Genomic DNA, 15912 nt, shown 5'->3' with positions numbered 1-15912 from the left:
TGAAAAGCATTCTAAGCAGAGAAAGATTCATAAAACCACATGGTATGGGTAGAATAGTGTACTAGGTGGGAGGGAGTGTAAATGAGGCTAGAAAAACAGAAGGGGGTAGGAGGTAATTTATGAAGGAGCTTATATACTATGTTAAGGAATTTAAGTATTATCTTGCATTATCTTTAGTCAATCAGAAGTGATCAAAGCTATATAAGCAGAATATTAACAAATATCAGATCTTTGAGCAGTACTCCAAGCATGATTCATGGAATCGCAAAATAATTCTTCGTAATAAATATCAAGACATTATCTGCTTTTCTAACTGTGTCGACTTGAACCCTGCTGCATGACACGAGAGTGAATGCGTCCTTAAATTTTGTGCCCTAGGCACTTCTTTGCCTCAGCCTAGTCCCCACATTGCAAAATAGAACTAATAGTGCAAAGTTGAACTGATGCTGCAAAAAATCAACAGAGGGTAAAACTGCTAATACTTGAGCATGAAGCAAGGCAGAAACACCAATTTGTACTAAAGTCATTGCATTCTTTGCCACATGTCCTCACAGTAAAGACAATGCAAATTTCATTTAAATCTCATACCAAGTGTAATGACTGACTCCAGTTTTGTGAGCTGAACTCGCCACTATTTTCATGAAACATCACTCAGCTGACAGAGCCAGTAAGAGACAAACGTATAGTTATTCAGCTGGGTAACTGGCAGACATTTTCTTTAAAATGAACGAAGTGACCTGTCAGACATTTAAGTTTCCTGCTCACCCAGGGGGATCAAATGAGATAATGTAAACTGGATATGGAGATGTGATTCTTTCCGTTGTATCAGATGGTGATTTTTTTAAATTGTCTAACTGACAGGTTTCTTTTAGGTGTGGATGGCAGTACAATGGTTAAGACAACAGACTTTGACATTAGAGCTCTGAGTTCAAACCCTGACTCTGAAACTTGTTAGCAGCCTTACTGAGGCTGTTCCCTTATTTTTAAGATGAGATAATAGTTTCTCCCTCAGGGTTCCTGCGTGAGGATTAAAAGAGGTCAGGTCTACAAAAAGCTTAGCATAGTTTCTAGCATACACAAAACCTACAGTAACTATTGGTGTGTGGCCTGTCTCTCTGATTAGATTATAAATCTCTACAAGGCAGGGCCAAAAATTCTGTTCCTCACAATCAAGTCTGAATGATGCAGAAACTAAATGCTTGAATTCCAACCACCTTATCCATCCTCACATGTATCTTAAAATTGTTCTTGCAGCAGAGGGTCCTGTTTTTAAAAACAGAAGAAGGTTCCATGAACTCCACTGATTACCCATTCCAGGGAATTTTCCTTAAATCCACATTTATTGTTTTTAAATTTTATAAAGAGTTTGTACATGTAGAAAATTATCTGTAAGTCTACCACACATTAATAATCACTATTAATGGTGTGATGTTATCTTGTCTAGTATTGTTCCATGCATATATATGCATATTTTAAATTTTTTTAAATTATACAGAAAAATCATAAAAAAATACAGCATTCCCATATACCACTCTATTGTGGATGCTTTGTATTAATGTAACAATTGATGTAAGACTATAGTCCATAGTTTACATTAAGTGTATTTTTTCCCATATACCACCCTATTGTTAACACTTTGCATAGGTGTGGTACATTTGTTATAATTTATGAAAGAAAATTTTTATACTTGTACAATTAACTATAGTCCAACATTTACAATAGAGTTCACTGTGTTATACAGTCCTATGTTTTATCTTCTAATTTTTATTCTCGTAACATACATATGATCTAAAATTTCCCCTTTTAACCACATTCACATATATAATTCAGTGTTGTTATTATACTCATGATATTGTCCTATCACCACCATCAATTTCCAAATGTTTACCATCAACCTAAACAGAAATTCTGTACAATTTCAGCAATAATTCCTTATTTCTGACCCCAAACTCAGCCCCTGGTAACTTATATTCTAGATTCTGACTCCATGGGTTTGCTTATTCTAATCGTTTCAAATCAATGAGATCATACAATATTTGTCCTTTTGTGTCTGGCTTATTTCACTCAGCATAATGTCTTCAAAGTTCATCCATGTTGACATATAAACCAGTACTTCATTCCTTTTTATGGCTGAATAATATCCCACTGTATGTATATACCACATTTTGTTTGTCCATTTGTCGGTTGATGGGCACCTAGGTTGCTTCCATCTTTTGGCAACTGTAAACAATGCAGCTATGAACATCAGTGTGCAAATATCTGTTCAAGTCCAAGCTTTCAATTCTTTTGAGCATATACCTAGTAGAGGGATTGGCAGGTCATACAGTAATTCTAATCTTAGCTTTCTGAGGAACTGCCAAACTGTCTTCCACAGCAACTGCACCATTTTACATTCCCACCAGCAATAAATTAGTGTTCCTATTTCTCCACATTCTCTCAAAAACTTGTAATTTTCTATTTTTTAACAGTAGCCATTCTAGCAGATGTGAAATTTTATATCCTTGTTGTTTTGATTTGCATTTCCCTAATAGCTTGTGATGTTGGGCATCTTTTCATGCGCTTTTTAGCCATCTGTGTATCCTCTTTGGAGAAATGTTTATTCTAGCATCTGCATATCGTCTTTGGAGAAATGTCCATTCAAGTCTTTTGCCCATATTTTCACTGGGTTGTTTGTCTTTTTCTTGTTAAGCTGTAGGATTTCTTTCTAGGTTCTAGATATTAAACCCTTACTGGATATACAGTTTGCTGGTTTGGATGTATTATGTCCCTCAAAAAGCCACGTTCTTTAATGCAGTCTTGTGGGGGGAGATGTATTAGTGTCGATTAGGTTGGAATCTTTGGATTAGATTGTTTCCATGGAGATGTGGCACATCCAACTGTGGGTGATAACTTTGAGTAGATTATTTCCATGGGGGTGTGGCCTCGCAAATTCAGCATGGGTCTTGATTAGTTTATTGGAGCCCTATAAGAGCTCAGACAAAAGGAGCTCAGTGCTTGCTGCAGCTTAGAGAGACATTTTCGAGATGGCCATTGAAAGCAGACTTTTGCTGATGCTTTGGAGATACTAGTCCAGAGTATGCCACAAGAAGCTAAGCCTAAGACATTTTGGAGAACAACATTTTGAAACGCAACCTGGTAGCAAGCAGATGCCAACCATGTGCCTTCTGAGCTAACAGAGGTTTTCTGGACACCAATCGCCTTTCTCCAGTGATGGTACACTCACGTATACGCCTTGGTTTGGGACACTTTTATGGCTGTAGAACTGTAACTTTGTAACCAAATAAACCCCCTTTATAAAAGTCAATCTATTTCTGGTATTTTGCATAACAGCAGCATTAGCAAACTGGAACATATGGTTTCCAACTATTTTCTCCTATTGAGCAGGTTGTCTTTTCACTTTTGTGATCAAGTCCTTTGATGCACAAAATTTTTTTCATTTTGATGGGGTCCAATTTATTTACTTTTTCTATTGCTTCTTGTGCTTTGGGTGTAAAGTCTAAAAAACCATCACCTAACATGTGATCCTGAAGATGATTCCCTATGTTCTCTTCTAGGAGTTTTATAGTCTTGACTCTCATATTTAGGTCTCTGATACATTTTGAGCTCATTTTTGGATATGGTGTCAGATAGTGGTCCTCCTTCATTCTTTTGGCATATGGATATCCAGGTTACCCAGCACCATTTGTTGAAGACACTATTATTTCCCAATTGAGAGGACTTGACAGCCTTGGCAAAAACCAATAGGCTATAGATTTCAGGGACTATTTCTGACCTCTCAATTCAATTATATCTATATAGCTATCCTTGTGCCAGTAACATGCTGTTTTGATGAATATATCTATGTAACATGCTTTAACATCAAAAAGTGTGAGTACTAGACCCCCAGATCTATGGCCAACTGATCTTTGATAAGGCCCCCAAAGCCACTGAACTAGGACATAACAGTCTTTTCAACAAATGGGGCTGGGAGAGTTGGATATCCATATCCAAAAGAATGAAAGAGGACCCCTACCTCACACCCTACACAAAAATTAACTCAAAATGGATCAAAGATCTCAATATAAAAGACAGCACCATAAAACTCCTAGAAGATAATGTAGGAAAACATCTTCAAGACCTTGTATTAGGCGGCCACATCCTAGACTTTACACCCCAAGCACAAGCAACAAAAGAAAAAATAGATAAATGGGAACTCCTCAAGCTTAGAAGTTTCTGTACCTCAAAGGAATTTGTCAAAAGGTAAACGAGACAGCCAACTCAATGGGAAAAAATTTTTGGAAACCACGTATCTGACTAAAGACTGATATCTTGCATATATAAAGAAATCCTACAACTCAATGACAATAGTACAGACAGCCCAATTATAAAATGGGCAAAAGATATGAAAAGACAGTTCTCTGAAGAGGAAATACAAATGGCCAAGAAACACATGAAAAAATGTTCAGCTTCACTAGCTATTAGAGAGATGCAAATTAAGACCACAATGAGATATCATCTCATACCAATTAGAATGGCTGCCATTAAACAAACAGGAAAATACAAATGCTAGAGAGGATGTGGAGAAATTGGAACTCTTATTCATTGTTGGTGGGACTGTATAATGGTTCAGCCACTCTGGAAGTCAGTCTAGCAGTTCCTTAGAAAACTAGATATAGAGTTACCATTCAATCCAGCGATTGCACTTCTCGGTATATACCCGGAAGATCGGAAAGCAGTGACACGAACAGATATCTGCATGCCAATGTTCAAAGCAGCATTATTCACAATTGCCAAGAGATGGAAACAACCCAAATGTCCTTCAACAGATGAGTGGATAAATAATGATGATGGAATACTACATGGCAGTAAGAAGGAATAATATCGTGAAACATATGACAACCTGGATGAACCTTGAAGACATAAAAAGAGAAATGTTATATGCTACCACAAATGTGAACATTGAAAAATGTAAAACAAATGGTTTATAATGTAGAATGTAGGGGAACTAGTGATAGAGAGCAATTAAGGACGGGGGAATGATAATCCAAGAAGAACAGATAAGCTATCGTGGGTAAATTTAACGTTCTGGGAATGCCCAGGAATGACTATGGTGTGTTAATTTCTGATGGGTATAGTAGGAACAAGTTTACAGAAATGTTGCTATATTAGGTTACTTTCTTGGGGTAGAGTAGGAACACGTTGGAAGTAAAGTAGTTATCTAAGGTTAGTTGTCATTTTCTTACTCCCTTGTTATGGTCTGTTTGAAATGTTTTTTTATTGCCTGTTTTTTAAAATTTTTTTTTATTTTTTATATAGTTGATTTAAAAACAAGAGTTAATTAAAAAACAAAACAAACAAAAAAAACAATGAAAAAAATATGCAGCGCCCCCTTGAGGAGCTGGTGGAGAATGCAGGGGTACTGGGCTTCACCACCTCGATGGTTGCTAATGTGCTCACAGACATAGGGGACTGGTGGTTTGATGGGTTGAGCCCTCTAACACAGCATTTGCCCTTGGGAAGACTGTTGCTGCAAAGCAGAGGCTAGGCCTTCCTATAATTGTGCTTAAGAGCCTCCTCCCGAATACCTCTTTGTTGCTCAGATGTGGCCCTCTCTCTCTAGCTAAGCCAACTTGGCAGGTGAAATCACTGCCCTCCCCCCTATGTGGGATCTGACACCCAGGGGAGTAAACCTCCCCAGCAACGTGGAATATGACTCCCGGGGAGGAATGTAGACACGGCATCCTGGGATGGAGAACATCTTCTTAACCAAAAGGGGGAAGTGAAAGGAAATGAAATAAGCTACAGTGGCAGAGAGATCCCAAAAGGAGCCGAGAGGTCACTCTGATAGGCACTCTCACGTACAATATAGACAACTCTTTTTAGGTTCTAGTGAATTGAAGTAGCTAGCAGTAAATACCCGAAACTATCAAACTACAACCCAGAACCCATGAATCTTGAAGATGACTGTATAAAAATGTAGCTTATGAGGGGTGACAATGTGATTGGGAAAGCCATATGGACCACACTCCCCTTTGTCTAGTTTATGGATGGATGAGTAGAAAAATGGGGGAAGGAAAAAAACAAACACAGGCACCCAGTCTTCTTTTTTACTTTAATTGCTCTTTTTCACTTTAATTATTACTCTTGTTATTTTTGTGTGTGTGGTAATGAAGGTGTCAGGGATTGATTTTGGTGATGAATGCACAACTATGTAATGGTACTGTGAACAATCGAATGTACACTTTATTTTGTATGACTGCATGGTATGTGAATATATCTCAATAAAATGAATTTAAAAAATTACATTGGTGAGTATTTAAATAAAGATTACAGGAATCACCTTAAAAAAAAAAGTGTGGATGCTACAACTTCATTCTTCTTTTTCAAGATGCTTTTGCCTATTCTGGCCCCCTTACACTTCCAAATAAATGTGATAATCGACTTTTCTATTTCTGCAAAGTAGGCGTTGAAATTTTGATTGAGATTGCACTCAATCTGTAAATCATTCTGTGTAGAACTGACATCTTAATGATACTTAGTCTTCTAATCCATGAACACAGAATGTCTTTCCCTTTATTTAGGTTTTCTTTTATTCCTTTTAGTAATGTTTTGTAGTTTTCTGTGTACAAGTCCTTTGTGACCTTGGTTAAGTTTACTCCTAGATGCTTTTAGTTACTATTGTAAATGGAATTTTTTTCTTGATTTCCTCCTCAGATTGCTCATTATTAATGTATAGAAACACTACTGGTTTTTGCATACTGATCTTGAACCCTGCCACTTTGCTGAATTTAGTTATCAGCTCTGGTAGCTTTGTTGTAGATTTTTCAGGACTTTTATCTATAGAATCATATCATCTGCAAATATTGAGAGTTTTACTTCTTCCTTTCCAATTTGGATGCCGTTAGTCATTTTCTTGCTTAATTTCTCTGGCTAGAACTTTCAGTACAATGTTGAATAACAGGGGTGACAGTCGGCATTCTTTTCTTGATCAAAATCTTAGAGGGAAAGCTTTCGGTCTTTCACCATTGAACAGAATGTTATCTGTGGGTTTTTCATATATACCCTTTATAAAAGTTGAGCAAGTTAACTTTTATTCCTATTTTTGAAGTGTTTTTATCAAGAAAGGATGCTGGATTTTGTCAAATGTTTTCTCTGCATCAGTTGGGATGATTAGGTATTTTTTATCCTTCATTTTGTTAATGTGGTATACTATGTTAATTGATTTTCTTATGTTGAACCACCCTGGCATATCTGGGATAAAATGCACTTGATCATGGTACATAACTAATGTACTGTTGGATATGATTTGCAAGTATTTTGTTGACGATTTTTGTATCTACATTCAAAAGAGAAACCGCTCTGTAATTTTCATTTCTTTTATTATATTTATCTGGCTTTGGTATGACGGTGATATTTGCCTCATAGAACGAGTTAGGTAGTATTTCCTCCTATTCAATTTTTTGAAAGAGTTCGAACAAGATTGGTTTTAATTCCTTTTGGAATTACTGGTAGAATTCACCTGTGAAGCCACCTGGTCCCAGGCTTTTCTTCTTGTTCAGTTTTGATGACTGATTCAACCTCTTTACTTGGGAATTGGTTTGTTGAGATATTCTATTTCTTCTAGAATCTGTGTACGTTGTGTGCTTCTAGAAATTTTCCCATTTCATCCAGGTTGTCTAATTAGTTGGCATCCACTTGTTTATCATATCCTCTTATGATCCTTTTCATTTCTGTGGGGTCAGTAGTAATACCCCTCCTCCCATTTCTGACTGTATTTATTTGTGTCTTTTCTCTTTTTTCCTTTATCAGTCTAGCTAAGTGTTTTTCAATTTTATTGATCTTTTCAGAGAACCAACTTTAGATTTTGTTAATATTATCTATTGTTTCTTAATTCTCAATTTCATTTATTTCTGTTGTAATCTCTGTTATTTCTTTCCTTCTGCTTGTGTTGGGATTAGTTTGCTGTTCTTTTTCTCCAGGTGTGCAATCGGTTCCTTGATTTTTAGCTCTTTTTTCTTTTTCAATGCAAGTGTTCAGGGCTATAAATTTATTTCTCAGCAATGTCTTCGTTGCATCCAGTAAGTTATGGAATGTTGTGTTCTTGCTTTAATTTATGTCAAAATATTTACTGATTTCCCTTGTAATTTCTTCTTTGACCCACTGATTAAGAGAGTGTTACTTAACTTCCATATATTTGTGAATTTTCCAGTTCTCTGCTTGTTATCGATTTCCAGCTTCATTCCATTATAGTCAGTGAAAGTGCTTTGTGTGATTTTAATCTTTCTAAATTTACTGAGACTTGTTTTGTGACCCAACATGTGATCTAACCTGGAGAATGATCCATGTGCACTTCAGAAGAATATACAGCTTGCTGTTTTAAGGTGCAAGATTCTGTATACATACATTAGGTCTAGTTCATTTATCATATTATTCAAGTTCTTCATTTCCTTATTGATCTTCCTTCTAGATATTCTATCTATTGGTGAGAGTGGTTTATTGAAGTCTCCAACTATTACTGTAGAGGTATCTATTTCTCTTTCAGTTTGCCAGTGTTTTTGCCTCATGTGTTTTGGGGCACCATGGTTAGGTGCATAAATATTTATGATAGTTATTTCTTCTTTGTGGATTGCCCCTTTTATTAATATATGGTGTCCTTCTTTGTCTTTTATAACAGTTTTGCATTTAAAGTCTATTTTGTCTGATATTAGTATAGCTACCTCAGCTCTTTTTTAGTTACTATTTGCATGGAGTATCTTTTTCCATCCTTTCACTTTCAACCTATCTGTGTCTTTGGGTATAAGTTGAGTCTCTTGTAAACAACACATACTTGGATCATGCTCTTTTATCCATTCTGACAATTTGTGTCTTTTGATAACATTCCGTGTTATTTCTGTAAAGGTAGTACTTACTTCAGCCATTTCATCCTTTGGTTTTTATATGTACTATTATTATCTCTCTTTCCTTTATGGCAAACTCCTTTTCTGTAGGGCTGATCTTTTATGATGTTTCTGACTGATCCCTTTCCCATTTCTGCTTCTGTTTCTGTAAGCTTTCCGAATACTTTCTTTGTGCTTACCCTGGGGTTTATATACATAAGCTATATCTATAACCTATGGATTTTAAAAGATGCCAACTTAGTTTAAATAGCATACATGTTCTCTGCTCCCAAATCCCTCTTTTTCCCCTCTTTAGGTTGTTTTTATTCCATTTTACTATTTTATGTTTTGTACTTCCATTATCTGGAAATGCCTTTTTCTCATTCAATTGTATTCTGATTCTTATATGAATTAAAGAGTAGAGTTGTATATTGAAGATACAGTATTACTAGGTTTTGCATTTACCCTTTTAATTACCCTTACAGATGATTTTCATTTCTTCACACTACTCCAAGCCACTCTCTCCCATCTTTTCCTTTCAAACTGCAGAACTTCCTTTAGTATTTCATGTAGGGTAGATCTCTTGTTGACCAACTCTCTCAGTTTCCATTTATCTGTGAATATTTTAAACTCTCCCTCATTTTTGAGGACTGTTTTGCCAAATAAAGAATTTGGGGCTGGCAGGTTTTCTTTTTCATACCTTAAATATATCATACCACTGCCTTCTTGCCTCCATGGTTTCTGATGAGAAATCAGCACTTAGAGGATCCCTAGTACGTATAGAACTGTTTTTCTCTCGCTGCTTTCAGAATTCTCTCCTACTCTTTGGAATCTGACATTCTGATTAATATGTGTTTATTAGGATTTATTCTGTTTTGAGTACATTGTGCTTCTTTTACATGTATATTTATGCCTTTCATAAAATTTGGGAAATTTTTGGCCATCATTTCCTCAAATATTCTTTCTGCCTTTTTCCCTTCTTTTCTCCTTCTGGGACCCCCATAACACATATGTTTGTGTGCTTCATGCTGTCATTCAAATCCCTGAGACACTGCTCATTTTTTTTGTATTCTTTTCTCTATCTGTTTTTCTGTCTGAAAGATTTCAATTGGCCTGTCTTCTAGTTCACTGATTCTTTCTTCTGCCTGTTGAAATATGCTATTGTTTGCCTCTCGTATATTTTTAATCTCTATTATTGTGCCTTTCATCCCCATAACTTATTGTGCTTCTTTTCATACTTTCAAATTCTTCCTTATGCTCACACTTTGTCTTCTTAAATGTTTTAGCCCATATCCACATTTTCCTTCATCGATTTATTTAACAAATTTATTTGAACTTCTTTGATTAGTTGTTCCAAATTCTGTGTCTTCCCTGAAGTTTTGTTTCCCTGACTGTGCCATATTTTCCTATTTCTGGGTATGGCTTGTAATTTTTTGCTGATGTCTGGGCATCTGATTATCTTTAAGTGTTTACTCTGAAGGTCAGTTTCTCCCACTTTGCTAGGGTTTTGTTGTTGATTGGCTTTGTGTTAAGGCTCTTCTTTGACATTTGGTCCAACTTATTCTGGACCTTTGGGGTAGCCCGTGTTTAACTGGTCAGATTTTTCCAGCTCTTCTTCATCTAATTCTTGCCCTGGATATGTGGTATAATTTTTAAGACTGCATTTTTTATGCAATTGTTTCACCTCCAGGAGAAAGCATCCTTTCCTATGTTCCTTCTCTGGGAATTTTGATCTGTTTTGTTTGTTTTTGAGCAGGATTTTCTCCCCAGCTCCCATGATTTGTTTAAATTCTATCCCTCACTCAGTGCCCATTTCCTTACACTTTTCAGTTCTGGGGACTGTCCTGTCTTATAGCAGTCCTCCACCCTTTTTTTATCTGTTAAGGCTTTTCTGCATCAGGTTTCTTCCCTGTTAGGGTATCCTACCCTGGGAAGCCAGACAGGGTCATTCCAGAAAGGTGGGTCAATCCAGAAAAGTCCATTTTGCTTTTATGTTGTCCAGCCAACAGAAACTAGATTGAGTACACACTCCTCTTCCCAGCAATTCTGCTGTGGTCTCTCTCTTTTCTTTTTTCCCCCTTTCTCCTGGGGGCCCTTTAGTATGCAGCATGCAGTAGGCAGCATGACTCCACAGACTGTATTCTGCCCTGGGTCTCTGCAGACTTGGGTCCCATGTCTGGATAGGTGTGGGGTTCTAACTTACTGCAGTGAGTGGCTCTATGGTCACATCCATGGCTGGAGGGACCCAGACTGTGCTGCCTCTGCATGATTCCCAAGCTGCATGGCAGTGAGGGGAGGGGAACAGACTGGCAGGTCCAGGAAAGAAATTTCCTACCTGTTTGTAGAGATTATGTTTATTTTTCTTTGATTTAGCATTTATGGAGTCCTTCTCCAGTCTGTATCATCCTTCAGAGTTCCAAGCAAGTAGGATTTGTCTTTTCATTAGGTGATCCTGAGAGGAGGTTTTTCCAGGGGATGTCTTACTTTGCCATGTTGATGACTTTACTGTGTTTTGTTTTGCTATCATTTTACAGAAAAAATTGGTGTGCTACTGTATGTATGGTTTTCTGTTCAGCCTTTTTTTATTTAACATATGAATTCCTGTATAATTAAATATTTTTGAAAAGTGAAAAAAAAAATGAACAAAGTGAGTTTGCCAACTTCAAGGAAAATAATTAGCAGTATTTGCTTCCAATTATCAAAGGTGAGCTTTCAAGTGAGTATTAGAATTTTGTAAAACCCACATCTGCTACCACGAACCTGGCAACTTTCCAATGTTAAAGACTTTTTTGTGAGATTGGCAGTGATACTAATGATTGTGAGTTTTAAAATATTGCATAATAAAGCATTTCAACATTTGGAAGATCCGCATTTCTCAGTGAACTGATGACCAATGCATGATGTTATAAAATTATGCACAAGTAAAAGATACATTCAGAGTGCAAGATACACCAATTTTTTGTAATGTAACAGAGGATGAAAAGTTCATTGATATGGTTTCAGATTCCACACTACAACTAACTTTCAAAAACTGCCTCTTATCAAGTTTTGGCATAGAATCAAAAGAGAGAATATACATAGTTTTATGTGAAGGCTATTAAAATACTCCTGCATTTTCCAATTACATATCTATGTGTGACCAGATTTTCTTCATATACTTGGACGACAACATACTACAACAGACCAAATGAAGAAGCAGACATGAGAAAAAATTATTTTCTATTATGCTAGACATTAAAGAGATTTAAACAAATGTAAAACAATGCCAGTCTTCTGATTAAACTTATTTTGTTTGGAAAATATAACTATTTTTTATAATATGTTAATATGCAATGGATTTATTTTTATTTTAAAAATTTCTACTCTATTTTCTAATATAGTAAATATTGATGGATATAATTCATGTGAACAAACCTCTTCGAGGTCCTCAATAATTTTTAAGGGTGTAAAGGAATCCTGGGTCCAAAAAGTTTGAGAACCACTTTTTTAGAGAGTAAGGAGAAAGGATGGACTAGAAGGAGTGATATCAGAGGAGAAACCAGTTAGGAAACTATAGCAATAGTCTAGGAAAGAAGTATTAAGGGCCTAGATTTGGGAATGAATGTTGAGATAAAAGAAGGTAGAATAGAGTCAAGATAATTTTTGGGGAAAATCAATACAATTTGGGGATCACAGTGAAAAAAGGAGAAATAGACGGGAAATAATATGAAACAACTGAAAGGTTCCTACTATGGGAACTGGATACCATTAACAACTCTAAGGAGTATGGAGGGAGGCCTATTGGAAGAAAATAATTAATTTCATTTTGACAGAATGAGTTCAGGGTACTTAGGGCCATCACAGGTGGAGATTTCTAGCAAACAGAAATGTGGGTCTAGAACTTAAAAGAGACGTGGGATGTAAATATTTAAGATTGGTCTCCCAGCATGTATGTGGTAGATAGTATCCCAAACTGAGATGAGTTACCCAGGAAGAGAATGTAGAAGAAAAAAGAACACTTTGACTCACTTTTGAAGTCCAGTGGCCATATCTAGGCCTTCGACATTTCTTTCCTAGGCTATTGCCATAGCATCCTAACTGGTTTCCCTGCTTCTGTGAAATATTTCGTGACCTTCACTCCAAGAATAGCTGACCAATCCCTCTTTTTCTATCACCAAAGTATCTTACATATACATTATAACAGCAGATAACCACAGTCTTTTGCAATCATTTATTATATGCTTATATCCTCTACAATGCTGGAATGATTTTTAAGGTGCTCTTCATTCTCTCACTATGCAATAGTATACTCAGTGTCACAACAGAGAATGAGTATATAATGCATTACTGTTATTTATATTCTGGAGTCTGAGCTTCTATGTCATATTCATTTTCATATGTCTTGTTCTTAGAAGCTCTGTAATTGTTTCATTAAAGGGGAGAAAGGAGAAAGAAGAAGGGAAAGAAAATTACCCTTATTCCTCCCTGTACCCTTGAATGGCTGCCAATTCCATCCCCACTCTTCCTGATCAACACCCACTCATACTTTAGGACCTAGCATAAATGGTACTTCCTCAGGGACTTTCCCTGATCACATCTGAAAAGTGCCAACAGTTGCATCCAGGTAATACTTTTCTACTAAACTAACACTACTCATGGTTGGTTTATTGAACAAATGAGACATCATGACAATCTTATCGAATTAGCTAATAGTATTACTGTGTGATTATTACCTATAACAAATTAAAGGAACAATAATCCAAAAATATCATTTCTATTTGGCTTTGAAAATTTTACCTTCCTAATTGTACATCATATTAAATAATGTTAACTTTACTTTGTATTACTGGATACAGACACAGGAATGATATACAATTAAAGTATGACAATGGAATATAGATAATGAATAACTGAAATCTTGATGCCTATGTAACTATATGAAGAATAAAAAGTATTTTTCCTATTTGTATCTCTTGGAAAAGATGGCTAATTTTCTATGTTTTCCTCCATGTCATTAATAGATCCCCTGATTATTAGCTAGGCATACATACTCCAAGAAAATTATCACATTTCTTAGCTTCCGTCACAGCTAGTTGTGGTCATCTGACAAAGGTCTGACCGTTAGGAAGTAGAAATAGTATGTAAAACTTCTGGGAGTGTCCTTCGCTACAGGGGGGATGAAGCCCTTCTCTTGATCCTTTCTCCTTCCTACTGATTGGAATGTATATATGTAAGCCAAAGCCAGAGCAACCATATGGGCCACAAGGTAAAAACTACATTTGAAGACGGCAGGATAACAAAATAGAAGGAGTCAGAGTCTCTGACAGTCACTGAGCTCTCCATACCAGTGATACATTAGTGATATTTACATGAAAGAGAAAAAACCTTTTTCTATTGTTTTAAGTTTTCTATCTTCTACAGCCAAACTCAATTTTAACAGCTTTGAAAATACATTAGATAAATAGTCACCTGTCAAATTCTGTCTGCTGGTTTCACTTTCTTTGTTGCTGGAAGAACCTGGCTCTGAAATGCTGCTCTCTGTTCCTCCCATCAGTGGTCGCAAATGGTTTACAGACACTTGCTCAATAAAAGATGTGCCATGCTTATGGAAGTACCACCATTCAAATATCTATGACAAACAAAAAACAACCTTCACTTAAAATAAAAATTGATAATAATATAAACAGTGAACCCTAACATGAACTATGGACTATAGTTAATAGCATAATTATAATAATGCTGTTTCATTAATTGTCACAAAAATATCACAATAATATAAAATGTTAATAGAAAAAACTGTATGGGTGAGAGGGGTATATGGGCACTTTGTATTTTCTGCATGATTTTTTCGTAAATGTACATCTTCTCTAATAAAAAATTAATTAAAAATAGAATTGATCAGTAGATACATGAGCTCAAATTAAAACATTCTCCCAAGATGTTCCTGCTCAGTTCCTCTCCTTTCAAAAACTTAAGTCAATCACAAGGTTCCCCAATAACACATGCCAAGAAAAAGTGCTTTGTCATGAAATTTCTACATGCTTAAGCAAAACTAGAAGAAATGCATTTGTAAATAAAGCATTAAAAAACAATAAGAAGTGTTTAATATAAAATAATTTAACTGTTACATTGCATTATCATTTTATTCTATCTATAACATAACTGAAAGAAAAACAATTTTGATCTAACAGGAATAGTGGATTAAGCACTAGAATATCCGTATTTGACTCCCAATTCAGCCATTTATTAGCTGGATGCTTTGAGCAAGTCACTTAACCTCTCAGAGCCTCAACGTCCTCATCTATTAAATGTGGTTAACAAGAATTATAAGAAATTTCCTTTTGAACAATAAAGTATTACACCAGTATTTGACAGTATTACCAACATAGATTAAGAGCCAGGTTACTTCCTATATCGAACCATTTAAAAATAAAGATATTCACCTCTTTCTGATTCCATGGTTTATCACTGTTACAGAAAGAGGGACTAAAAGAAGCTCTCTGTGCTGAATTAGTAGACTGTTTTGTATTTGGACATCTCCAACCTTCTCAGTTCCCTTTGCCAGGCTAACTCCTTTGAGTTTCAGCTTAGATGCTACTTCCTCAGGAAACTTTTCCTGATTCCACAGAACAGAACAGGTAGCTGTGTTATGCATTTCCATTGGATCTTTTTTTTTTAAACAGCTTTATTGACATATGATTCACATACCATACAATTCACCCATTTAAAGTGTACAATTCAATAGGTTTTAGAATATTCAGAGATATGTGCAACCATCACCGCAGACAATTTTAGAACATTTTCATCACCTGAACAAGAAAGATACCCGTACTCTTTAGCTATCATTCTCCTATACCCTCTCCCCCGCCGTCCACTCCCTACCCGCAGCCCTAAGCAATCACTAATCCACTTTCTGTCACTACAGCTTTCCCTCTTCTGGACTTTCATATAAATGGAATCATATAATATGTGGTCTTTTGTAACTGGCTTCCTTCATTTAGCAAGGTTTCAAGGTTCACCCATGTTGTAGCATGCATTAAAACTTCAATCTTCATTGAATCTTGCATTTTTCTTTCAG

General features: G+C 36.0%; 1 protein-coding gene across 11 annotated transcripts in view; it reads right to left on the bottom strand.

Moving 5' to 3' along the window:
• Positions 1-15912, bottom strand: part of ST7L (suppression of tumorigenicity 7 like) — a 108637-nt gene that overhangs the window by 86747 nt on the left and 5978 nt on the right. For all 11 annotated transcript variants that reach the window (XR_005215273.1, XR_005215274.1, XR_005215277.1 and 8 more), the window contains exon 3: positions 14304-14463. Coding sequence is in view for 6 of the 11 variants with exons in the window: in XM_037826363.1 (XP_037682291.1) it covers positions 14304-14463 (160 nt within the window). In the remaining 5 variants the exon portion in view is untranslated. The remainder of the gene's footprint in view (positions 1-14303; positions 14464-15912) is intronic.

The sequence above is a fragment of the Choloepus didactylus genome, chromosome 2, assembly GCF_015220235.1.
Source record: "Choloepus didactylus isolate mChoDid1 chromosome 2, mChoDid1.pri, whole genome shotgun sequence".
Taxonomy (NCBI): Eukaryota; Metazoa; Chordata; class Mammalia; order Pilosa; family Megalonychidae; genus Choloepus; species Choloepus didactylus.
The sequence above is the reverse complement of the archived record's forward strand: the minus strand, read 5'-3'. Positions and strand labels throughout refer to the sequence as shown.